We start from the raw sequence: 25,542 nt of genomic DNA, 5'->3' as shown, positions 1-25,542 counted from the left end.
CAAAAAAAACAAACAAACAAACAAATGTGGTTACAAGGTAGTACTAGTACTACCTACACAAGTAGGCTTGATTGAAAATGGAATTAAAAAAGAAAGCAACAAAAAAAATCACAAAAAGAGTATATATATTATTATTATTATTATTATTATTATTATTATTATTATTATAACTACTATTACTATTACTACTAATATTACTAATACTATTACTACTACTATTAACTATTACTACTATTACCACTATACTATTACTAGATGGGGGGAATTTTTGCTATAACTAACACTTCGTCCATTTTTCTATATGGGCAGTTCGTTGCACTGTAATCAGCCCTCGGCCTTGTAAATTTTATCCTTGTCATTTCCAAAGAAATAAAAAATGAAAAAAAAAAAAGAAAGAAAATAGAGAGAGAAGAAAAAAGAAAGAAAGAAAAAAGATTAGGAGAGTGTAAAAATGAAATACGAAAAAAAAATAATATTCGAGACCCTAATTGCGAGAGTGCTGATGCACTGATATACATATATATATATATAAATATATTTTTGTTTCTTTGTAGATTAGAAACTGACAACGAATGTTAATTTCAATTAGAACAATTCAATTAATTTGAGTTAATTATTCTACTGTAAATTTAGAAAATTAACAATTTTACGTACAAGTAATTTGATTGTAAACGATTATTATTTTGAAAATGTTTAAATCGCGAGTTAGTTTCTTTGTTTTTTTTTTTTTTGCTTTTTTTTTTTCTGACATAATTTATCATACGATTAGATATTTGGCAAATATTGAAAAAAGTATTTTCATTTTTCTTCCATCATGTAAATGATTGTTTATTTCTTATCAATTTTTCAAATTTAATGTCCAAAAATAAATTCGATTAATCGACCAATGGTAATGTTTCAATTTTTGTTTTCTTCTTTTTTTTTTCTTAAATCATTTTAGTTACGACAGATGGCGCACTATAGTCGGTGCGCTGCTGTAACGCGAGGCATGGTTATTATCTGACTTGTTCGTTCAATTTAATTCTATTGAAAAATATTCATTATTGTGATAAACGAATTTTAATTTATATTTAATATAAAAGTAGAACATCAATTTGAGGGTTATTGTTAACGAGAAATAATTGAACAGATTTAGATAAGAATTTTTAAACAAATCTGTATGACATAACCCCCTTCCCTGTCACTTGTGAAAAGGAGAATTAAAAAAATGGCTGTTTCTTGGACCGAAGATGATATTGGAAGAAAATGGGATCGTTGTTTTGCGGATGGTCTTATTAAATTAAGTAATAAATTATTTGTTATACTGTTTGTTTATAAAAAAAAAACAAAAAAAAATAGTAAAAGAAAATTTGTTAGTTTAATTATTTATGGAATATCTCTCGGTGATGATATATTATTGTCATTTCTATTTTTAGGTTGTGGTGCAGTCATTGGTGGAGTAGTTTCATTATTTTTTTTTCGAAGTAAGATATATATATATATATATATATTTGTCCTCTTTTACCTAAATATAAAACAATTTCATTAATTAATATATTCAATCAATATAATTTTGAATGATTTCATTGATATTTCTTATCTTTAATTATTTGTTTTCTAGGAAGAAAGTGGCCATTGATAATTGGAGCAGGTTTTGGATTAGGTATGGCATATTCTGAATGTGAACGGGAAATAAATGCATTTACGAAACGATATTTACCAGAGAGTAAACGTGAGGAAAAGAAAAAGTAGCTCGTAGAAAAGAATGGTTTGTTGTTTTTAACGAACAGTTCAAAATATCGAATAAAACTGTTCGTGTAAAAAAAAAAAAAAAAAAAAAACCCCTCTCTTAGTACATTTGTAAAGTAGCTACAATTGTTAATCCATTTAAATGAATTCTCTCTAAACACATTGTACAGAATAAAATTCTCAATTGTACTTTGTCTGGAACATGATTTTACAATGTTTCGTTGAATTTTATAAATTAGAATTATTTAAAAAAAAAAAAAAAAAACATATTTATTATATATACAAAAAAAAAAAAAAAAAAGGAAAAATATCTTCTTTCTTTTTTTTTTTATTTTTTATTTTCTTTCTTGCCCATTTTCATTGATCATCATATGAAAAAGAAAGTTGTGAGTCAAATATTTATAGCAATAAAAAAAAACGTGAAAGTTCAAAGTTAGAAAATTCCTCCCCCCACCCCAAAAAAAAAAAATAATGGTACAATTGATCAAACAAAACTAATTGTAAGTAATAAAATCATACAGAACAACATAATGAGTAATAATAATCTTATTTGTAAAATTACGTTGTAATTTCCCTACAATATGAAGAAAACATGCAAAAGTAATTAGGTAACAAACAGACATCAAAAATTTAATGTAACACAATGTTAATTATTTTTGTTGTTAGTAGTACAAGATTCAGATGCAATTATTTTTGTTTTTTTTTTTTTTATATTATCTATATGGTGCATATAAATATAACTTCGCCTTTTTTTTTTTTGATTTGTAAATTGAATCTTATCATTTTACGTACACATCGATCAATCTCTTAATACTAATTTAATAATATTTAAAAAAAAAATAAAATAAAATAACGTACGCTTAACAAGAAATTTTAACAGAAAAATTACTGTATAAATACAATAGCGCGAATGCGAATTAATTAGATTATTATTATTATTATTATTAATTCTTTCCCATCTAATAATAATAAAAATGGGGTATATAATTAAATCAGTATTGTTTTTTATTCGCATAATGTATATATCATATATATATATTAGTAGAATACAATAAGGATGTTTAAAAGTAGACTTTCTAAATGGTAATTGTTTTCTATCAGAAATTATTCCTATGAATAAGTTAATAACAATAGAATTATATCTTAATCGCATAATATAACTATAATTTCGATGGGAAAGAATTATCCTATTTAATTTCTATACTTGTTAGCTTTGATGAATTTTTTTTTTTTTTTTTTTTTTTTTACAAACGATTTGAAAATAATCTAATAGTGCAAATTCGTGATTTGAATTTATTAAACGCGAGGCGGGAACGTTTTGTACGTAATTCTATAAGTGAAATTGATCAATACAACATGTTACTTAATTTCTAAATATTTTGTCAATCGAATAATTTCTCTTATTCTATCGGAGATATTTTAGATAAAATCTAAATTATTATTATTATTATTATTATTATTTTTTGTCGGTATAAAATTTCATTGAAATTATTATTATTATTATTTATTACGTATAACTTTTATTTCACGATTGTTGTATAAAAAGGATACGAACATTCAAAGTTATTACGGTGTTGTGTAAAGATAATAATTGTAATTTGAAAATTTTCATATTTTCATTTTGCATTGTCTTTTTTTATCTTTTCTCATTTGGTTTCTTTTATTATTATTATTATTATTATTATTATTATTATTGTAATAGCAGGGGAAAGAAAAAAATACTGTAGGAAAATAATTATGATTTACAAACGAAGCTGTAATAATAATAATCGGTGCTTAAATAATTCATATTTCAAACGTAATAGATAAAATATTTCATCAAAAACATTTATCAATGGGTATCATAGTATAATGGATACTCAGCTTAGATAATATAACAATGATATGTAAAAGGACGCATTCTAATTTACTTATTATTTTGTTGTTTTCAACTAAAAATTATTAACAAAAGCTCGTAAAGGAAGAAATGGAATGAATTTTGTTTTCGATATATATTATCAAGCTATATAGGAAATGTGCTTTTTGGATATATAACATTATTATTATATATTATTATTATTATTATTATTATTAATAATATTATTATTATAGAGTAAGAAATTGGCAATATTAGAAATAGAAATGATATAACATATATATAAAAATCTGATAGACAAGCTATACAATATAATCTAATAATTCGTATAAGGTAAAGAATGATTTATATATATATATATGTATATAATGGTTATTCTATGTACTTGCATCACAAATGTTTTTTTTTTTTTTTTTTTTTTTTTTTCATTAAATAGACATAATCTTACGTTAATAATGTTGCACGATAATAAATACTGTTATGTTATTTTGTTTTTTTTCTTTAAATAACATTGACTAGAAAATACATTGTACAGATTATTTATCAAGAAAGATTAGAATAACCCAAAATGAAAATTATGTAAATTATATTAACACGTTGAGATTGCCTTTGCATAAATTAAAAATATTTTGTCACGTAAATCAAAATTCACCCATCATCATTTCATCATGAAATATAACATTAGTTTTATCTTATTTTATAGTATGTGTGTAATTATTTGTCATGGAATAAAGACATTTGTGGTGTAACGTGTAATGGTCAAAATGGTACCGGTGTGTTACATCAAAGTCTATCAGTTTGAGAAAATAATATATCCATCCCATAAAGATTCGTATCTGTTATATTTATTTATTTTTTTCGTTTTAGTTCTTCTTATCATCTTCTTTTTTTCTAAAGGTACTTCTTATATATTGTTTTTTTTAAGTATATCTAATTAAAAATAAAAATTGTTGCAATTTATTTTGGCTAACAGGGGGAGGGGGGGAGGGGGCGAGGCCACTCTTCTCCATGTAAATATAACTATCATTCATCATTGACAAAATTTGGGTGAACTTAGCAACGATCAACGTGTTAAAATAGAATTTAAGTGCTGAGTGTGATGAGAGCTATTATATTTCAACTTTCATAATAAGTTAATATTATTTATCTTTTTTTTTTTGTTTTTTTTTTGTTTCTTTTTTGTTCATTTATGTTTAACAACTCGTCAAGGAGATTCTAAAAATTATCTATATATTTTTTTTTTTTTTTTTTCTTCAAACTAATTAGTTTTCTTTAATAAAGAAGTTAAATATGCATGTGTCTTCTTCTTCTTCTTCTTCTTTATACACAATTCTTTGATCTGTATACATTGATTTTGTCTTTTTCTTTTTTTCTTCTTTCTTTTTTTAACATTGATCACAGACCTTGCAATGGCATTCAACTTTTTTTTTGTTTTGTTCTTTTTTATTTCTGACTAGGTAAACTTTGTTCTTTTTTTTTTTTTTTAAGGATATAAAACGCGTTTTTAGCCTTCATTTACTTGGCAGTGAACTCAGGCCAATAATTAATATAATAACGATGTGTTAAACCTTCGAATAATCTATCAAGCCACATAGGTAATCCATCCAGAAGATTTTCTTGATATAAAACAGTATCTCCATTTGCCTGTATTCAAAATATTGATCGATTTTCATTATTTAATCATTTATTTGAAAATACTTTTCACACACAAATATTCATTTATACTTACTTCGTCTTGAGACATATCAGATTCATTTGAACTATCAAAACCAATAAATGCACCAGCTTCTGCATCGTCAGTTCGTTGACTCAATTGTTTAGTTATCCTTTCCATACGCTGTATATTTCATATAATAATAATTATTATTATTATTATTTATAATACAAACTTAAAAACAACGTACTGTTGATCAGCAGTCACTGACAATTAAAATAACTGACTTGTAAAATTGAAATACATTCATTCAGTGCAATGTATTTTATTAGCTTCCCCATTTGGTTGAATGGTCAACAGTAGTAAATTTATATCTTAATACAAGGTATAATGTACTAACCTTTGAACCTTTTCCTTTAATATTTTCTGGATGTTTAGCATGATACATGCAGAAATATTTACGATGTCCATTTAAAGACAAAACTGTGCCAACGCAATTTCTCGCATTAATATTTAGTTCCTTTTGTTCTGGTAAAGTCAAGGAAAGTAATTTTTTATACCAATCAAGACCTTTCTCTAACGACATATGTCCAAACATAAGTGTTTTATTTTTCCTATAAATAAAAAATACAAGAAAACATTGTATTTTTTTTTTTTTTAGTTACGTTTCATATAAATAATTTGATAATTTCTATTATTTTATTTGTCTCTTACCTATAAGGCCACACGGCTTTGTGAAAAGCTGGCAGTAACTTTAATCTACTTTGAGAATCTACGAGCAATATAATTGTTCGACAGCCTGGTTTTAATAGACGAACGAGTCCATTGTATTTTTCAGCGCGTAATTCGTGCAATCTTAATTGCGGTTGTGATGCATTAGAATTCACTTTTTCCTTATGCTGTGCTTTCTCAGCTTGGACGCTCGCTTCTTCCAACTTTCTATATTTATCAAATATCATTCATATTTCATTGTTATTTCAATCTCAATTTCAATTAAATTAAATAATTAATTAATATATCTATATACATACACTAGGTATGACATTCCATATCCTGCAGCACCGATCAACATCAAAGTAGCTAATACTGACATTAAAGGTAATATTTGTTCTTTCGTAAAGCTATCGGATATATAATCAACAGCTAATAATGCTCTTCCTATAAGCCTATCTACAGTACCCTGTAAATAAATCTACTTGTAATATCTGACAAATATTAATATTGAAAAATATTATTATAACAATGCACGTAGTACTTGTGCATGCTCGTCTGCTAATTCTCCTACTATAGCTGCATATGAAAGAGCTTCAGAAGCGCATAACAATCTTTGTAATGTTTGTTCCAAAGTATGACGAGTTTCGTTCCATTTATTTTCATCTTGAGCAGCTTCAAACCATCCCTTAGATAACCATTCGTATTTCAAATGATTGGCATCTCTCCTCCATATAATAACAATGTGCATTAATGGTTCTAATGGGCTACCTTCACCAGCTGATAAAGCAGAGACAAATTCTGGTTGGGTATCTTTAAATACGTAGGTATATCTGACTCGTTCAGTGCTGTAAATTATAATCTTCTATAAGATGTTTTATTATTTGAATAATTATATGTTAATTATTGTATTGTTATTACCTGTAAGACGATTCAAGTGCCGCTTGTCTAAATTTGTGCCTAGCTAAATCATGAACTGCACTATTTTGTTGAGATATCAATACTGCACATAATCGTTTTCGTGGTCTGAGCCATTCCGGAGGACAAACTGAATCTAAAACTGCTTGATTCGATAATCTTGGTAAAACAAGGAACTTATTACTTGCTATCACATTATGCATCGTTTCTGTTGGTATATCTTTCATACTAACTGATGCCATTGGTTTTTCAAAATTTTCGTTAAAAAGTAACAAAGTATCTAAGTCACCGGAAATTTTATACTTTGATATGATTGCCTCTGTTTCTGGTTTACCAATCTATAATAATATTACAGAAATAATTATAAAATCAAATGATGTTTACTTAATTAAAAGAAACAATTCAATCTTATAATAGATTACCTGTACAAAGCCAAAAGCTACACGAGCTCTGTAATAAAATGCCATAAGCAAGTAACGTAAACGTGCTGAATCTCTTTTCTCAAATACCAATGCACGTATTCTGTTATCCGCCCAACCAGATAAAAAAGCATCTATATTGTTATTATTCACAGTTTGTATTAATCTGTATGGGAACTTATTTCGTAAAAACTCTGTGCAAAGAAAAAAACAATGATTATAATAATCTGTCTTCTCTTTTAGATGTATCATAAACATTACTGTATATTTACCAACAACTTTTTGAACGCTAAATAACGATTCTTTGTAAACACTAGTACGCCCATCCATTGTAATAACAAGGCAAGGAAGTGTATGCATTCCAAGTCGTCTAGCCAAAGATGATTCTTTCTCAGCATGTGCTGTAGCTAAACCAACACCTAATGGTTCTAATTCATCAATCAAACGTCGCCACATTGGTTCAACTTGTAAACATGCAAAACACCAATCCGAATAGAATAAAATTAAATATGGTGTGCGATAAGTCTTTGGTACTATCACATTTTCAAAGGATCTGGAAAATATATGTTATTAATATTCACATATTACAAGTGTCTCTCATGTATTATTACATTTCAATTTATTACGTATAAGTATGTGATGATATACCTGTATGTAATGCTCATTTTATGGAACAATGCTATATCACGATTTTGATAATGAAATTTATAATTTCCGCTAAATAATTCTTCCAATGGATCTAACATATTTACATGGCTACTTTCTCTTCTCTGTCTGAGAAAACCTTCCTCGGTAATCCCATGATTATCAAATTTTCTCCTTCTTTCAGGATCTGTAAGAAGCTAAATAAAGTAACATTGTGATAAAAGACTGTAATATTTCAGAATTTGTCGATGTATTATCATTAGAATAAATGTTACTTAAATGACAATCATAAAAAGTAGAATTGTTTCTAAAAAATAAACGATGAATACATTATATATTAAACAATTGTTGAATTATTTATCTGATTGACTTTTAAAATAATCTATTAATAAATCCGATGTAACTTACCTCATAAGCTTTTGTTATTTCCACAAATTTATTTTCAGCGGCTGGATGATCCGTTTTGTCAGGATGCCTGTACAAAGTTTAATGTATAATTGTAACAATACTTTAATACTTGTTATAATTATAAACAAATTAGATCATAAACATAATTAAGATTTTATATTGATACAAATATCAATAGCATTATGTTATAAAAGAATAATAATTTACCATTCCTTGACAAGGTTTTTGTATGCTTTTCGAATATCCCGTAAAGTAGCATGTCTTGGAATACCTAATATTTCATAAGGATTTCCCAAATGTTCAGCACCGATGGTAAATGGTAATAGTTCACAGACAGCAAATATTGTTACCAAAACAAATGCGAATTTCATTAATGGTAATATACCCCTTACACTTTTAACAGCATAATTCGGTCGTTTATTTATTGATACGAAGGTCATCAAAATATCAATCAATAACATTATGTGTAATGCAATTGCTTATATGTGTATAATATATATTTTTATATATATATATATATATTTTTTTTTTATTTTCTCAATGAAAATCACTCAATTGGATGATCAATTAAAGATGAAATTTAATCGATGCTTTTTCTTACAGAAATAATCCCGTTGGACATTTTCATTCGAAACTAATAGTTTATTTCACACAAATAATATCCTGATATCAAAATTACACAATACAGTCCATGGAACGACCATATTGACAAATCTTTTAAGGTAATTGCGCATAGAAAGTTGAAGAAGCCAATGGGTGAGGTTAGTTGGAAGAAATATTTTCCTCTAGATCATAGAATTGTTATGATTGGTCGATTACGTTTAATGTCAACCAATCATATTTCGAGAACGTTGCAACACTTTTCATTTTATTATCGAACTTTGTTGATTTTTTTATTTCTTTACTCGATTCTTGGGAATCGATCCAAATTCTCTCGAGCTGTCAATTCTTAAAAATACGCATCAAATATGAAGTATACATTGACTGTTCAATTTTAATCAAGATCATTCAGATTTCACATTTTTTGATCAATTACAATTGCATGGATATATTATTAATAAATGCAGTTATATACCGGGATGGTGGGGGGTATATAAGGTATACTTCAGTACAATCCATTCAGTCGTGTACATTCTCTCGTAGGAAGTGGGTGTTCCTTTAAGTTATCCTTAGTAAAGCTTTTCATTTATTCTTTTATATTATTTTTATTAATATGATTTACAATACATTTTATAAATGTTTTTATATCAATTGATTTGTTTATTGAATATCAAAACAATTTTAAAAACAAAATGTACGTGAGTAAGAATTTGAAAAATAATTAAAGGTTGTCTCTTGTAAACAATATAAGAAATATCATTGTGTGACAATCATTTGTATATATCAATTGTATGCACTTATTGCACTATGGATTAGTCGTAAGATGAAAGTGAATGAAAATAAAGATTACTTTTAAAAACAACACATATATATATATATGCTGTTGTATGTGACAGAAATATTGACTGTGATTCTCTTGTTAAAACAAGGTTGATTATTTTCGATAAACAGTTTGAATACAATTGTTTATAAAAAAAAAAAAGTTATTAAAATGACATCCACTGCAATTGATGAGTTATTATCTGGTCCTTTGGTGACATGGGTGAGTATTGTTATTTTTCATTTACATATATATATATATATATATTTTATTATTCAATTATTATTATCTATCAAATATTAATTGAATCAAATCTTTGTTTACAATAGTTTGCTAGTTGTCTGGAAGATCCCAATGTATTATCAACGTATGAAGATTTAGTGGATGGTATTTTACTTCATAATGTCTTCCTGCAAATGTAAGTTATTTTTTGATTTATAAACAATTTTTATTGATAATAATATCCATATATATATATAACCAATGAAATAAATGATTACAGTAATCCAGAACCTCTGCGTGATGAAGTTGTACCATCCTGTGGAAATCCAGTTATTCGTTCAAAGAATTTGCAGATTATTGTTGAAAATATAAAACAATTTTATGAAGAAGAGTTGGGTCATATTTTGTTGAGATTACCTGATACAATAAATTTAGGTAAAGAACCAGAGTTGCACATCAATGATATGAAATTGCTATTGTTATTACTTCTTGGATGTGCAGTGCAATGTCCAAATAAAGAAAAATTTATTACCAAAATTACAAGTTTGCCTGTTGATATTCAATTATCTATAGTTGAATGTATAAAACAGGTATTTATTATTATACATTTGAATTTTTCCTTTGATTTACAATTATTTATAACAATTTAATTATTAAATTCATTTAGGTTACAGACAATCATGATATAGTCATTACTCAAGAGTCTATGGAAGCTGTTAATATGGGATTTCTTTTTATGCAAATAAAAGCTATGATTCAAGAATTAAATTTATACAAAGAGGTATACATGTGTGTTTGATATGTTATATTAACCTTTGCTTATACCACACTTGATCCAAAGGACTCAGACCTTTTTTTGTTTTGCAACTTTAGTCATTTCTCTCAATTGTTCAACTTTCATCATTTTTTAAACATATTTACATTTAATTGAAAACTATAAAACTTATATAGTCTTTTTAAGTAAGTATTGAAGAAGTATAAAAAAAAATCTTGAAGTAAATCTATGCAATAGTTTATTTTTTATAACAATTTTTCTCGTCCGGGTCCAAAAGACCCGGGTGTGGTAAGCAAAGGTTAATTAAAAAAAAAGAATGTTTTTTATTTGTTAATTATACATCATGATATAATATGTTAATAGAAATGGGGTAACGTAGCTGCTAATGAAATATCTAAAAGAAATAATTCATCTATCGGTGCTAAAGTTGAAGAAATAAATAAAGTTCATCAATCTAATCCAGTTACAAGATCCGAAAGAGAAGATAATCATCATTATGCTGTTGAATTAGCCGACTGGAAATCTAAAGTTAGAAAACAAAGACAAGAATTGTATGTAAACATTTGATGGTTTTACCTTTTTAAAGATATTTTCTATTTTCTTTATAATTAATAAATAATTTTATAGGGAAGAGAAGACAGAAGCTTTGATCGAATGCAAAGAAGAACTTGAACATACTAAAGCTTTGCTAGTTAAATTCAGACAAGAGGTAAAACATTAATCTTTAAATGAACATGATTTATTTTCAACAGAAAATTACAATAAATATATTATAAATATAATTGTTGTTTATTTTAGAATCAAGAATTGATGCACGAGGCACGAACAGCTAAAACCTACAGAGATGAATTAGATGCAGTGATTGAAAGAGCAGAACGTGCTGATCATTTGGAAGTTGAAGTTAAAAATTATCGTGACAAAATATCTGATTTTGATTATTTCAAGATACGTGTTGATGAATTACAAGAAGACAATAAGTAATATTCTTTTTCAATTATATTTCTTATTATAATAAAAATACATATTATTGATATATGTTTCATTGTACATTTTAATTAAAGAGTTTTATTGGAGACACGTGAGATGCTTGAGGGACAAGTGGATAAATTGCAGAAAAGATCAGACAAGGTTTTACAACTTGAAACTGAAATTATTAAATATAAACAGGCACTCAATGATATGGCTTTGGTAAGAACATTCAAATATTTGATTTGATTATTTAATCATATTGTAATTTTACAATCTGTAACAATATTTATAATAATTCAATGTTTCAGGAACGAGCAGCTGATATTGAAAAGTATCAAGAATTGTTAGAAGAAAATATGCAATTGCAAAAATTAACTAAAGCTGCAGCTAATGAAGCTGCATTGGCTGGATCTATGAGTGATTCAGAAGAACCAGGTAAACAACACATTTGTGCATTTTATAAAATGATTTATTTTCTTTTTTGTTTATTTATAATCATTTATTAAGATAATTATATTTTGTGTTATTTTTAGCACACACCGATAATAGATTGTCAGATCAATTAACTAACAATGCACAGGCACGTGCTCTTAAATTAGAATTGGAAAATCGACGATTGATAAGCATAATTGAATCATTGAAAGAAGATTCGTTTCATGAAACCTCATCTCACGTTTTGGAATTAGAAAAAGAAAAGAAGAAACTTACGTTAAAGGTTGACTCGTTGAATGATAAAAGTGAACGTTTGAAACAACAAAATTCGGATCTTGAATTAGTTTGTAAACAAGCTTTGGAAGAAAATAGAAAGCTTCAGAATACTATTAAAAATCAACGAACATCGTTTGAGAAACAGCAACAAGATCTTCAAGTGAGTTGCATACGACAAAACGAAACCATTTTTTTTTTAAATTTATTTATATGATTACGATTAAATATTTTTGTTTAGACGCAACATGGAAAAATGGTAGAATTGGAGAAACAATGTGACATTGCTGTGAAAGAAAAACAACGTGTTCAATCATTGTTAGAAAGTGTACAAAGACGAGCCGATGATTTGGAACGTACGTTAGAAACAACAAATCAAAAAGTTGAAGAACTTAAGGATATTGAACTCAAGATGAATGAAATTAAATCTAAATGTACACTTTTGGAATCTAAAATTACTACATTGGAAAAAGAAAAAGATACAGCACAAAGAGATACGTTTAGGTTTAAAGAAACGATTGAGGTAATAAGAAATAGAATAAATGACAAACAAATGTTGTTTATTTTAAAATATTGTTTTTTTTTTTTTTTTAACATATTTTATCAACAGGAGAAAGATGTGGCTTTGGACAAAGCAACAAATACGATTGAAGTGTTGGAAAGAAAAGTTGCACAACTTGAACAAGAAGTTGAAAATTCATTATCACAAATTTTAAGGTATCATTTTATTAATTTATTTATTTAAATAACAATGTAATTAATTATTATGTTATATATATATATATTATAGATTACAAGAAGTTGAAAGATCTAGTAAAGAATTGGATTCAAGAGCAGCAATTGACAGAGAAACGTTGGAAACATTAAAATCAAATTTAGTTGCGGAAAAATTGAATACGCAACAATTGTATACAGTTATGGAAAAACTTGGTCTCAGTGATAACATGTTATCACTTCCTTTGGATAATATATTAGAAAGGTAATTAATCAAATATATTTTATTAATGTAAATGAAAAACTAATTGATAATTCGTTGCTTTTTAGAATTGCACAAAATTCCGAGGTGATAAATCTTGTGAAAAAATCGATTAAATCAGAACCCTCACGTTATGGTTTGATCATTGAATCTGAATCAAAGAAAACTGATGAAAATAGTCAATCTGATCTTAATAATGCTTTACAAAAAACAGTTGAATCATTAAAGGTACATTATTATACGTTTGTATAATTCATGTGAACATATTTTCTAACACATTCTGTAATTTTTAGAACGAACAAGAACAATTGCAATCGAAATTAATCGCTACTGAAACAATGTCGGAAAATCTTTTATCGGATAATGCAAAGCTTCAAGTATTTATAACTACTTTACAATCTCAAAGTACATCATTGGCTTCTCAACATACCGCATTGCAACTAGCTAATTCTCAACTTGTTGCTGAAAAAGAAGAAGTTAGTTGAGAAACAAACTCAATTATTTATTTTATTGATCTTTTATTTATATTACGTCAAATTATATCATTTTATTTTATATTAGCTTTTGAAAGAACGTAGCATGCAACAACGAGTACATTCGGAATTACTGCACGATCAGGATACGTTACAATCGTTACACGAACAATTAAATAACGAATACGAGAATCTACTTCACGAACGTGAAACTCTTAAATCAAGTTTGAGAGATGTTAAGAATGAAATGAGAATGTTACGTGAATCCTGTGAGAGATTGGAATTAAAGAATAAGAGTCTTTTAACAGACAAAGAAACGTTGATTAGCAATGCCAAGAGTTTAAATAATTTGAGAGGTGAACATTCCAAATTAACGGTACGTTTATCATTAATTAATTATTTGTATAATAAAACTAGGAGTGACTGTGGCTCATAATCAGTCTGATACACACGTCTGTTAAGTCAACGAATTAATTAATAAACAAATAATTCGATTATAAATTGAGATATAAACTATCCTATCTTTCAAGTTGAATGAAACTGCACAGAGTGTGCAAAATTCGATTAAAATCGGTTCAGTAATTTAGGAGTCCATTGCGGACAAACAACGTGACACGTCATTTATATATATTAAGAAGATAGATTTAAGATGTGCATATGTAATTGTATTATTTGATTATTGTTCGTAGGATGATTTTAGAAATTTGTATACAGCTGCAGAAAAATTAAAAAGTGAATATAGAAATTTACAAGAGGAGTATAGAAAAAATAAAGTAGAAATGAATAGATTAAGTTTAAAACAAACTGAAATGCAAGGTGAACTTAGTACTAAAGATGAACGATGTTCTAATTTAGAGGTACAATTGAATGCGTTGAATCAACGATGCGAAGTATGTTTCTATAATTTTTATATATTCTCACATATATATATATATATATTTATTTATTTTTATAAATAATAATTGGTTAATATTTTTGTAGATGTTATTGCATATGAATTCTGGTTTAGATAGTGATAGACGTTCTTTAATGGATCACATTACATTATTATTTAGTCAATACCATGAACTTTTGACACATTCACTCGAAGACAAGGAACATTATCATATGGAAGAAAAAATGTACACGTATGTGTAAATTCTTTTAAATATATATATATAGAGAGAGAGAGATCAATTTTACACTAATTATCAATATTTTTGCTGTTTCTTTCAAATAGGGATAAAGTTAATCATTTGTATAGACAAAAAGAAAAATTAGAGGACAAGATTATGGAACATTATCGTAAATTAGAAAATTGTAGCACTAAAAAGTAAGTAATGAATAAAAATAATCTATTTATAAATATCATTTGAATGATCCTTCTATTTGATTATTATATTTTTTTTTAATAGGAAAGGATTTGCTCTTGGATTTGTTCGTAAAGTTAAAAAAGCTAGTTCTGAACTTTTAAATAAGGTACTTGTCAAAATTCAAATTATATAATATATAGATAACTTCAACAATATTATTAAATAAATAATTAATATAATGTATAATATAGAAACGACGATCTTGGGCTGACGATAGCAAACAATCCGAAGGAAAAACATACGAATCGGAATCTGGTGGAAATGATTCTGATGCGAGTATCGAAGATCATCGAGTAACAACTACTGGTAAACAATAATTCTTGAAAATCATTCAAACCTAATAAAATAAAAATATTCATTAAATTATATGTTATAGGATCAGCAGCTAATAATAAAAGTTTAGGACCTGAAGGATTTTCATTGGGTCATGCAGGAACTAGAAGAACAGTTTATTACAATGATGATTCACCTCCACCACCTGCATCCTTACCAGAACAGGAGGACGATAGACGTACGGTTCATTTAGATCAAAATTTACGAACCGAAACTCAAGCAGAACCACGTCCATTTTTAATTTATAACAAAGTATCAGCTGTTATTAATGAATCGAAAAATATTAACAACGGAACTACGAAGGATATTAATCAAGACGAAGGCCTTACAGAATCACCAACGAAGAAGGATGATAATAATAGAAGGGGTTGTCCAATTTGGTATGAATATGGATGCGTGTAAACCATCCCTCCCCTCCCCTTCCCCTTCCCCTCTTCCTCATTCATCCATTTGGGGTAGTTTCATTCTGTCTATCAACATGAATTTAACGTGATTAGAATAATAATATAGCGAAGTATTATATGTACTAAAGATTAGATAACGTGATAGCATTTAATTTACGAATTTGAATAATCATCATTTGTTTGTTTTTACGAATTAAAGTTGTTTGATGATGTGGAAGGATACTAATAAGAACAAAGTGCTTCCGAGTTCCTAAAATTTGTTCATTGGTTCAAGAGCACTTAACTAACAGCAGAGTTAAATAGAATTTTATTTGATCGATTTTTTAAACGATACTTTAATTCGTTATTTAATTTATTATTCCATTGACTTACATTTTTGTTTGTATGTAAAAAGAAATGAAAAATTCTTTTCGAATGATTTTTTTTTTTGTTTCTTTTTAGAATATTACTAAATGAAGTTACTATTTTAGTATTAGGATTTTTACAATTGATTAGAAATATTTATGATCCATCTATGGTTATACATAGTTTATGTATTTTTTTTTGTTTTTTTTTCATCATCATCATTTTGACGAATTATATTTATTTCTATTTAAAAAAAAATCTAAGATGTATATGTAGGTGCTGATTATACAATCTACAAGCTTTTATAGATAAACAAACAACAACAAAAAAATACTATTACTATCAAATTAGAGGGAATGAGAAAGTGAATGATGAAAGAGTCAACAAATTGGATCATTATTTCGTCAATAAAATGAATAATAAGTTTTTATAATAGTACAAATTTTGTGCAAACAATAATTGCACGACGAGTACGTACGTTACATTCGCAACAATTGTTAGATTTTTTTAAACATTTTTTTATTGTACATAACGTCAGGCCAAATTATATTTTTAAATTAAATGAAAGAGAGAGAGAGAGAGAGAGAAAGAGAGAGACCAATGAAAGTTAAACAAAAAACAAACAAACTAATTTAACCCTTTGCACTCGAATGGCGCTGATACGGCGCCCCCCCGGCTGATTTGAATTCTCTCGTTACTCTATCTGCTTATTAACGATGTTTGTTAAGATATTTCTTTGAAGATATATTTAAAGATGATACTTAAAGGACCAAAAAGGGACTGTAAAGTTTGCTTTGATCATAATACACCTGGAAGTAAGCCGGAAGTAATATATTATTGTGATACATGTCCTGATAAACAAACCTAGGATACATCTTACGTATTGTTTGACGAAATATCATACAAAAATTAATTACAAATTATAATATCTCTCAAAATTCGTTGTTTTTAATATAAAAATATATTAATTGGTTAAACTTTCTTATTTGTATACGTTTGTTTGTTTATAAATAATTTTAAAGTACATGTTAAATGTTTTTCTAATTTGATCGAAATTGTCTCGTGTTGCTGGTTAGAGTGCAAGCGAAAAAGGTTTCGAGTGCAAAGGGTTAATACGTAGGTTGAAACTTAAATAGTGACAATTATTTATTTACAACCGATACAAAAGAATTACATGTTTGCACCTGTTACTGTCCTTCAAAGTAGTCACCAGCGTTGTGTAGAACCCGTTAGCAGAGCCTATTCTGTTGATGGTACGAATGGAGCTGGTCTACTGCCTGTCGAATCTCTGGAACAGTTCTGAAACGAATGCCACGATGGGTTTCGCATGAATTGACGGAAATGCAGAAATGGATGCGTTAAGACGCTGCTCAGATGCACTTGGAGCTCTATGAGCGTAAAGGTGAGACTTTCTTACGCCGTATTGTAACACAGGATGAGACATGGCAGTAGACTGCTGCTCGATTCGCACCATCAACAGAACAGGCTCTGCTAATGGTATACTTACGTCTTCCACATCACTGGCAATGGGTTCTACACAACGCTGGTGACTACTTTGAAGGACAGTAACAGATGCAAACATGTAACTCTTTTGTATCGGTTGTGAATAAATAATTGGCATTTATTTCAGTTCCAACCTACGTATATTAATTAATTTTACTTATTACATTTCAGTCGCATTTATTATATAATATGTTTTTGTTTTTTTTTTACAATTTATTCGATTATAATATATTTATGTACTTATATAGAATAAGTTTTTATTATTATTGTTTGTTTTTTTTTTTTTTTTAAATATTATTTGTATTAGCTTATCTCATCATTTACTTGCCATTAATGTGTTCTCTTTAATTATAAGTTTTTTCCTTTATATATATATATATATTTAAAATTTATGTATATGTGTGTGCTGTAATGCGATGTAATTTGTAATCATGTGTTATGATGGAAAATCGAATAAAATGAAAAAAAAAAAAAAGAAAGAAACAAAACAAAGAGAAAAGAAAAGAAAAGAAAGAAAAGAATGAAAGTAATAAAAAGAAACAAATAAAATTGACGAATCCATTACATTGACCGACGCGTAATATGACGGAAATAATAAAAAACGTTTGAAGCTTTGAACGTACAAGGGGACATTGATAGAAAATGCTATTGGTACATCTACGTTTCTTTTATCATCCCCCGACGATTCTACAGAATTTAATTGGAAAGCAATTTTTCTATCCCCCTTTCAAATGAACATTTGTTTTTTTTGTTTTTTTTTTTTTTTTTTTTTTTTTTTAATTGTACCATCAATTTACATATTTCTCGAAAGTGAAAGAAAAGAAAAAAAAAAGTTTCCCACCCCTTAGGTAGGACTCCTTTCTCCCTTCTCAGGTAAAACCTTCTTTTTGTGTTTGCTTTTTTTTTTCTTTCTTTCTTTCATTGCGGATGCGCTTGTGCGCATATTTTCCGTGGGAAAAAAGATTTTTGCGAATAGTTTGCGATTAATTTCAACGTTGAATAATAAATATGCTTAATGATAATCTTAAATAAAAAAAAAAAAAAAAAAAAACAAAAAATGTTAAATGAGAACGAAGAGAATCGAAGTACCGCGAAAATTTCAAATCATTTGTAGATTAAGTTCAAACTCAAACTTCTCCTCCTCCTTCTTCTCCTCCTTCTCCTCTAGTTGGTATCAAAGAAAAGTCTTAATTCAAGGAAAATTCACTCTTGAAAAATAAGAGTTTATAAGTACGATACCTATAAAAATGTCGGTTCGAGTAAGTGGGATAAAGAGGAGGTGGAGGAGGAAGAAGAAGGTGGTATTACGTTCCTTAGCGTGCGAGGGTTGCATGAAAGGGGAGGTAGTTGTAGTAGTATTAGTAGAAGAAGAAGAAGATGAAGAAGAAGAAGAAAGGGGTGAGGTGGAGAGGAAAAAGTTTTTATAGAAAGAAGAAGAAGGTTTCTCTCTCAGCCTTTCCACCACTTGTTCTCGACGAGGGGTGACGAGTGGTAGGGCTTTTTTTTTGTGGTTACTCAAAGTTAGGGTGGTGCGGGGAGGAGCATAGATTGAGGATAGAAAGAGAGAGTAGTGGAGAGGATAATACAGATGGGGCTGCACTTTTCTGTGGCGTTGAAAATGGAAAGACGTCGAGGGATGCGTCGGTTTTCGCGAGTGAGAGCGAGTGAGACGGAGAAAGAGTGAGAGAGAGAGAGAGAGAGTGAGGGGTGTACAGTAGTTCGGGAAGAGTAGTGGGGGTTAAGGTAGGAAAGTAGCATAGTGGGGGGTTAGGTTGTACGCCGTTGGTGGGAGGCGGCGCAAGGTAGTGAATGCTGCGCGCGCAACTTTAGTTCGCGCGCGCATCTCATTTCGCGCGCGCCATCCTTCGAAAAGGTTCGTAGTCGCGCGGCTCGCGCAGTCGGCGTCACACTTGTCACGAGTGGAACGTGCGCTCGTCTCACTTCTTCTTCTTCTTCTCCTATTCGCGTTATTTTATCAATTCATTCGAAATTATAACGAGACGAACAATAAGAAAGATTTATTTTCATTTGCATTGTTTATTTACAACAACGACGACGACGACGATCTATTCGCGAGTTATTATATCATTGTTACACATTCGACGAATCATATTTTTTCTCTCTTTCTTCTTCTTTTTTTTTTTTATTACTGTTTGATTTTCTATTTCTATTTTATTTATTTCGTCTCTTTTTTGAAAGCCGGCCGGCAAGTAAACGCAAGTAGTAGGTGTTTGGTGTATCGCACGTGGGTTATTGCGCGCGTGCATGCACGCATACGTCAACGTCGTCTAATTTTTTTGCGAATCAATCGTTTCTAATCAAAGCTTCACCTATTTCGTATTAAATATTAATTTTTTTTATCAATTTTATAATCGAAGATATTACAAAGAAAAAAGAATAAGCAGTGTGCTGTGATAAAAAAGATCAAAAGAGTTTTTTGAATACAATTCTTTGTTAATATAAATAACAACAGAGAGAGGGAGAGAGAGAGAGAGAGAGAGAGAGAGAGGAAAGAATAAAAAAAAAAAGAAGGAAATTTAATTAATCAAAGCACACGTTAGCGTCATAAAAACGTAATAATATAATCGTCGAATAAATAACATAACATAACAATCAAAATTGTCGTCATCGTCGTCATTGTATCATTTGACGGGTGATTGGGTGATTGGTGGGTGACGGTTAAGGGGGTGAAGAGGAGGAGGAGGAGGAGGTTTCGTGACGTAGTAGAATAGTAATAGTAGTAGTAAAAGAGGAAGTGGAGGAAGAAAAGAAGAAGGAGGAGGAGGAGGAGGAGGATGGAGGTTCGCGGCGCACCCGCGAGTGAAGAAGCGGGCACCGGGACTCCTTCACCGGTTCCACCACCTTCGTCGTCGTCGTCTTCCTCGACGTCTGCAATTTCAGCGTCGGCATCGGCTTCGGCATCGGTTTCGGCCGTGGTTTCGTCAATTTCGGCATCGGTGTCATCGGTTTCGTCGGGTTTGGTGTCCTCGGGTTCGGGTTCGGTGTCGGCATCGTCAACGTCAATTGCAGCGACGGTGGCGCCATTGCCGGTAATTGCAGCGTCAACACCGGCAACTAATTGCGCGGCAATGCCCGTCGCCGCGACGCACGGCGTCGCAAGTCCCCCTCAACAGACACCCCCGGCTGTCATCGCAGCGGCCATCGCCACTGCCACTGCCACCGCTGTTCCTAAGATTTTCAGCAGGAACGTCAACGGAACTCGTGAGTAATCTTTGATTGGTAAATGTAATAATTGTAAGCTGATTATTTGAATTTGAATTACTTTTCAATCATTATTATGTATACGAGAAAACCGATTTTTGATGATACATATGACACAGCAGTTAAACAACCCCAAAACCACCCCCCGAGCGCGCATTTAAGTTCATAGACACCACTGATGGTTTTCACTAGATATATGTATATATGGGTAGTAGTAGCAATCAAAGTGTTAACTATCAAACTTTCCCATGATTATGATCTTTTTTTTTCATAATCATCATTCTTTCATAGCATTTATTTTCTTCTTTTGTTACTTCTTACGTATTATTTGAAGTTTAAGTATATTCTATTGAAATTAGGTTGAAATTAGGGATGATTGTATTAGATAGGAAAAGATAATTAGATTTAATGCAACTCAGGTGGCAATCGTAGGAATTTCTCGATAAAAATGTATTATTATAAACATTGAAATAATAAATGGATATATGTAATTTTTATTTTCATTAATTAATCTTCATAATATTTGATAGTAATGAAACATTTGTACATTTCATTACGAAAGAATTTATTTCTAAATCATTTAAATAACTGACAAACATTTTACAATGATGATAATGATAATGATAATGATGATGATGATGACAATATTGACTAATTATTGTAAGGTTATTTTTCTTGACGGTGTACGTTGTTATGTAGAAAAAAAAAAAATTCAAGTTGGAGAGAAAAAAACAGCGGCGACCATCCGGTCTCTCTTGGATTCTTTCTCTCTCTCTCTCACTCACTCACTCACTCTCTTGCTTGCTTGCTAACTTTTTCTATCTAGTGGAAGTAGATGACTCACGGGGAAATAAAAAAGTTGGTGCTCGGTAAAGAGAAAAAGAGACGATTTTTCTTCCTTCTTCGACGAAACTATCGCGAAGAGATGCTCCGGGTTTCTTCGGTGCTCCGTCGTCTCCGTCTCGGACGTTTTTTTTCTTTTTCTTTTTTCTTTTTTTTTGCGCGCGAATAAGAACGACGAGCAACGATCTTAGCAAAAGAACAGTTTCTTCATCATTGGGGGAAAAGAATTTTCAGCGAGTACTAGAACCGCGAAGATTCCTTCTCTCTCTCTCTCTCTCTCTCTCTCTCCATTTTTTTGTTGTCCACCATTTTTGTTTTTTGTGTTTGTATTTCAAATATATATGCGCGTTTATATCCATCCGTTCTGTTTAAAAGAAAAAAGGATAGGTACGTTATAAAAAACTTATGAAATACGGTTCTAATCGGTGTCCCAAATTGTTCCTCTCAATCATAAATGCATAAATGCATAAATGCATAATAAATTGTCGAAGAAATTTTGATAGATATTTGTAATAATGTATGGAAGATGGAAGATGGGAGTGGGGAGAGTGGGGAGAGTGGGGAGAGTGGGGAGAGTGGGTGGGCGGCTAACTTTTATGCTAATCAAATATTTTTTCGTATATTTTGAAAATTATTCGAATTATTACGATATTGGGAAAATAAATTTGATATTTAGTTTAATATTATTAATAATAGTTATTGTTATTATTTTTATATTAATTTTAATGAAAAATATTTTAATTAAAATTAATATTAATAATAATAATAATAATAATATAAACATAAAATTATATATATATTAAATATTTTATATAATAATATATATTTATTAAATTATTATTATTATTATTAATTGGTATTAGTAATTGGAAAGTTCATTGCCGCAAATACCAAATTCCGCCATTGTTCTCATCCCTGAGCGCGATTCTTCCATTGGCTGTCTTCGTATTCTACTAATTAAAATATAATAATATATATTTTAATTTTAATAATAATAATAATATAAACATATAAAAAATAATATAAAATAAATTAAAATATTTGTTAATTAAAAAATTCATAAAATAGTACAAATTCTAAAATATTGAATATCATTTACGATATGATCCTATAATATTATTAATCATTTTTCAAATTGATCAAATTTTTTTTTTCTAGACAAAATTATTTACATAATTAGAAAAATATGTTATCGAATAGAAACATTATGTATTCCAAATTAGTATACAAACTCTACCTTTGATATACATTAGACTAAACCATATAGGTAATTCAGATAACACACATATACACACAAATACATATATATATATGTATATATAAAAGACAATGTTTTTCTCGACAAAAATCTAGTATAACGGACGAAGAAAAGATAGAACGATGGAACAATCGGTGCAATAATATCGTTCATAAAAAAAAGAGATAGAGATAGAGAGAGAGAGAGAGAGAGAGAGAGAGAGGAGAGAGAATCGGACGACGAACGTAGGATAGAATGAAACAGAAATAAAGAGAGAGAGAAAGATAGAAATATAGAAAGATAGAAAGAGAAAGAGAAGGATGAGGAAGAAGAGGAAGAGAGAAAGAAGGGAAAGAGGTAAAAGAGGAAGAGGTGGAGGAGGTTGTGGTGGTTGGAGGAGGAGGAGGAGGAGGAGGAGGAGGAGGAATGGAGGAGGAATGGAGGCAACGCTTCGTATCCCCGCGTGATATACGCGGAATGACTCACCCTATGGCAAAAAACTTGGAGTCGAGCAAAAACATCCTTTTTCTTCCGCCGTCAGCGCGCAACTATTGCGAGAGAGGTTTTTGTAGATTTCTTCTTAGGAGGAAGAAGAGGAGGAAGGAGGAGGAGGAGGAGGAGGAGGAGGAGGAGGAGGACGAGAAGCAGGAGGAGGAAGAGGAAGAGGAGAAAGAAGTGGAGGTGGTGGTGGTGGTGGTGGTGGATAGAATGAGAACGAAAACGAGAACGAGGGTTTGAGAGGGTAGGAAAGGGATGCAGTAGGATAGGGGAGAGGGTATGAGGGGAGGGTTGGGGAAGGGACGGGGGGACGGGGCAAATGGCGACGTGGACGTATAAGAAGTGGCTAGAGGACCGGAGCCTTCCACCGTGGCGAAGCACCGCGTCGTTCATCGCAAAAAACGACCTATCTCCTCGCGGTTTTCTACGATGGTTTCTCCGAAAGTCGAAATTACGAGAGAGAAAGAGAGAAAGAAAGAGAGTGAGTGAGTGAGTGAGAGAGAGAGAGAGAGAGGATAACGTGCTGAGAGAGAAAGAGAGTCTCTCTTTTGGCCCACCACCTTCCTCATATTTTCTTTTTTTTGGGGAGGTTTTTTTTTTTTTTATTCTGTCTCGGCATGGTTTTTATCTCATATATATATATATATTTTATATTTTATATTGTCTACTATGTATATAAATATACATTTTTTTTTTCATTATGTTGTAAAATAATATTTGAAATTTAATAATATAATTTAATAATATAATAATTATTATAATTTACAATATATATATATATATATATATATATATATATATATATATATATATATTTTTTATTTTATTTTTATTATATTTTATATTATATATTGTCTACTATATATATTTTTGTTCCTCTTACGTATTTGTTAGGATAATAGGTATATCTATATCTATATCTTCCCTCTTTATCTCTCTCTCTCTCTCTCTCTCTCTGTCTCTGTGTTTTTATGTGTTCTTTTTTCCTTAGTTTTTTTTTTTTGTTACCTTTCGGCTCCTCTTCATTGGTTTTTTATTATTCTTTCTTATACTTATACTTTTTCTTATTCTTTTTTTTCTTACTTCGAATACTAGTCCTCTTCGTGAAACACGTAAAACACACGTAAATGTGGAAATCGATTATGGCCTGCCTGCTGCCTTCTTTGGCATCGGATATAATACTATTATTTTTTTGTTTCTACTTTTTTTTACCCTCTCTCTCTCTCTCTCTCTCTCTCTCTTTCTATTCCTTCTTTCTACTACTACTACTACTACTATTACTATTACTACTATTTCTTTTTTCGTCTTGGTTTCTATTTTCTTTCTTTCTTTCTTTCTTTACATTAAGATGGAAGAAAGATCTCAGATCGGGTAATAAGAAGAAGAAGAAAAAAAAAAAACAAGTCCTTTTGGATTAACGTACATTTCGACATGTCCAATTTACGATAAAGTAATATTCTTCTTCGTAATTATTAAAAGAACATAAACAAAGAGAAAAAGAATAAGATAAAAAACAAACAAAGTAAGTAACTGAAAGAGGAAAAGAGAAAGAAGAAGAAGAAGAAGAAGGAGAGGAGATAAAAAGGGGGTTGGAAAAAGTGGAAGAAACGAAGAAAAAACACCTTGGCGATCTTTGATCGTCGAGACGAAAGAGATAGAAAGAATAAAAAAAAGGAAATAAATAAAAGAAGAAGAAAAAAGAAAAAGAAAAAGAAAAAAGAAAAAAGAAATAATTCGTTGGCAAAGGTTGTGCGCAGCTGGCTTTGTATTATTATCACGACGAACTCTTTCATCTAGGATTCATTCTAGGACTCGTTTTTCTATGTACATTGCTATATGGTGTATTACACTGATGATGGTGGTGATGTTGGTGGTGGTGGTGGTGGTGGACGCGCTTCGTTGGTCGAATCAAAGGGCTGGGTTCGTC

General features: G+C 29.6%; 4 protein-coding genes and 1 long non-coding RNA gene across 9 annotated transcripts in view; 3 read left to right on the top strand and 2 right to left on the bottom strand.

Annotated features, from left to right (window-relative positions):
* Positions 1-950: 950 nt before the first annotated feature.
* LOC107068250 (MICOS complex subunit Mic10) lies at positions 951-1,917 on the top strand. Its single transcript, XM_015324461.2, has 3 exons — positions 951-1,283; positions 1,416-1,463; positions 1,601-1,917. The coding sequence occupies exons 1-3, from the start codon at positions 1,208-1,210 to the stop codon at positions 1,729-1,731; spliced, it is 255 nt and encodes an 84-aa protein (XP_015179947.1). The 5' UTR covers positions 951-1,207; the 3' UTR covers positions 1,732-1,917.
* Positions 1,798-9,046, bottom strand: l(3)80Fg (dnaJ homolog subfamily C member 16 l(3)80Fg). 2 transcript variants are annotated; one of them, XM_015324458.2, is made up of 12 exons: positions 8,546-9,046; positions 8,339-8,405; positions 7,934-8,127; positions 7,558-7,838; positions 7,289-7,479; positions 6,870-7,204; positions 6,493-6,796; positions 6,269-6,417; positions 5,952-6,176; positions 5,638-5,851; positions 5,313-5,420; positions 1,798-5,227 (listed from the first exon to the last, which is right to left on the bottom strand). In XM_015324458.2, the coding sequence occupies exons 1-12, from the start codon at positions 8,797-8,799 to the stop codon at positions 5,099-5,101; spliced, it is 2,451 nt and encodes an 816-aa protein (XP_015179944.1). In that variant the 5' UTR covers positions 8,800-9,046; the 3' UTR covers positions 1,798-5,098. The 2 variants fall into 2 exon arrangements, with proteins under 2 accessions (XP_015179944.1, XP_015179945.1); XM_015324459.2 differs by lacking the exon at positions 8,546-9,046 and having other exon boundaries at positions 7,934-8,117.
* Positions 9,047-9,238: 192 nt separating this feature from the next.
* Positions 9,239-20,316, top strand: Girdin (protein girdin). Its single transcript, XM_015324457.2, has 22 exons — positions 9,239-9,980; positions 10,088-10,176; positions 10,261-10,570; positions 10,648-10,761; positions 11,119-11,306; positions 11,383-11,464; positions 11,554-11,732; positions 11,817-11,943; positions 12,033-12,159; positions 12,258-12,592; positions 12,671-12,952; positions 13,040-13,146; positions 13,220-13,408; positions 13,474-13,633; positions 13,699-13,881; positions 13,967-14,254; positions 14,568-14,768; positions 14,860-15,005; positions 15,098-15,190; positions 15,273-15,336; positions 15,422-15,536; positions 15,607-20,316. The coding sequence occupies exons 1-22, from the start codon at positions 9,930-9,932 to the stop codon at positions 15,963-15,965; spliced, it is 3,789 nt and encodes a 1,262-aa protein (XP_015179943.1). The 5' UTR covers positions 9,239-9,929; the 3' UTR covers positions 15,966-20,316.
* Positions 20,317-20,454: 138 nt separating this feature from the next.
* Positions 20,455-25,542, top strand: part of nab (NGFI-A-binding protein homolog) — a 23,549-nt gene continuing 18,461 nt past the window's right edge. For all 4 annotated transcript variants that reach the window (XR_016175850.1, XR_016175849.1, XM_015324471.2 and 1 more), the window contains exon 1: positions 20,455-21,037. Coding sequence is in view for 2 of the 4 variants with exons in the window: in XM_015324471.2 (XP_015179957.1) it covers positions 20,611-21,037 (427 nt within the window). In the remaining 2 variants the exon portion in view is untranslated. The remainder of the gene's footprint in view (positions 21,038-25,542) is intronic.
* Positions 21,046-24,155, bottom strand: LOC107068257 (uncharacterized). The gene is made up of 3 exons (XR_001475986.2): positions 23,604-24,155; positions 22,772-22,833; positions 21,046-22,244 (listed from the first exon to the last, which is right to left on the bottom strand). It is a non-coding gene; the product is annotated as an uncharacterized LOC107068257 (long non-coding RNA).

Source organism: Polistes dominula, unplaced genomic scaffold (assembly GCF_049000335.1).
Source record: "Polistes dominula isolate Pdom_NZ unplaced genomic scaffold, Pdom_raw_medaka contig_15, whole genome shotgun sequence".
NCBI classification, from domain to species: domain Eukaryota; kingdom Metazoa; phylum Arthropoda; class Insecta; order Hymenoptera; family Vespidae; genus Polistes; species Polistes dominula.
Note: the sequence above shows the minus strand (reverse complement) of the source record. Positions and strands in the feature narration are given on the sequence as shown.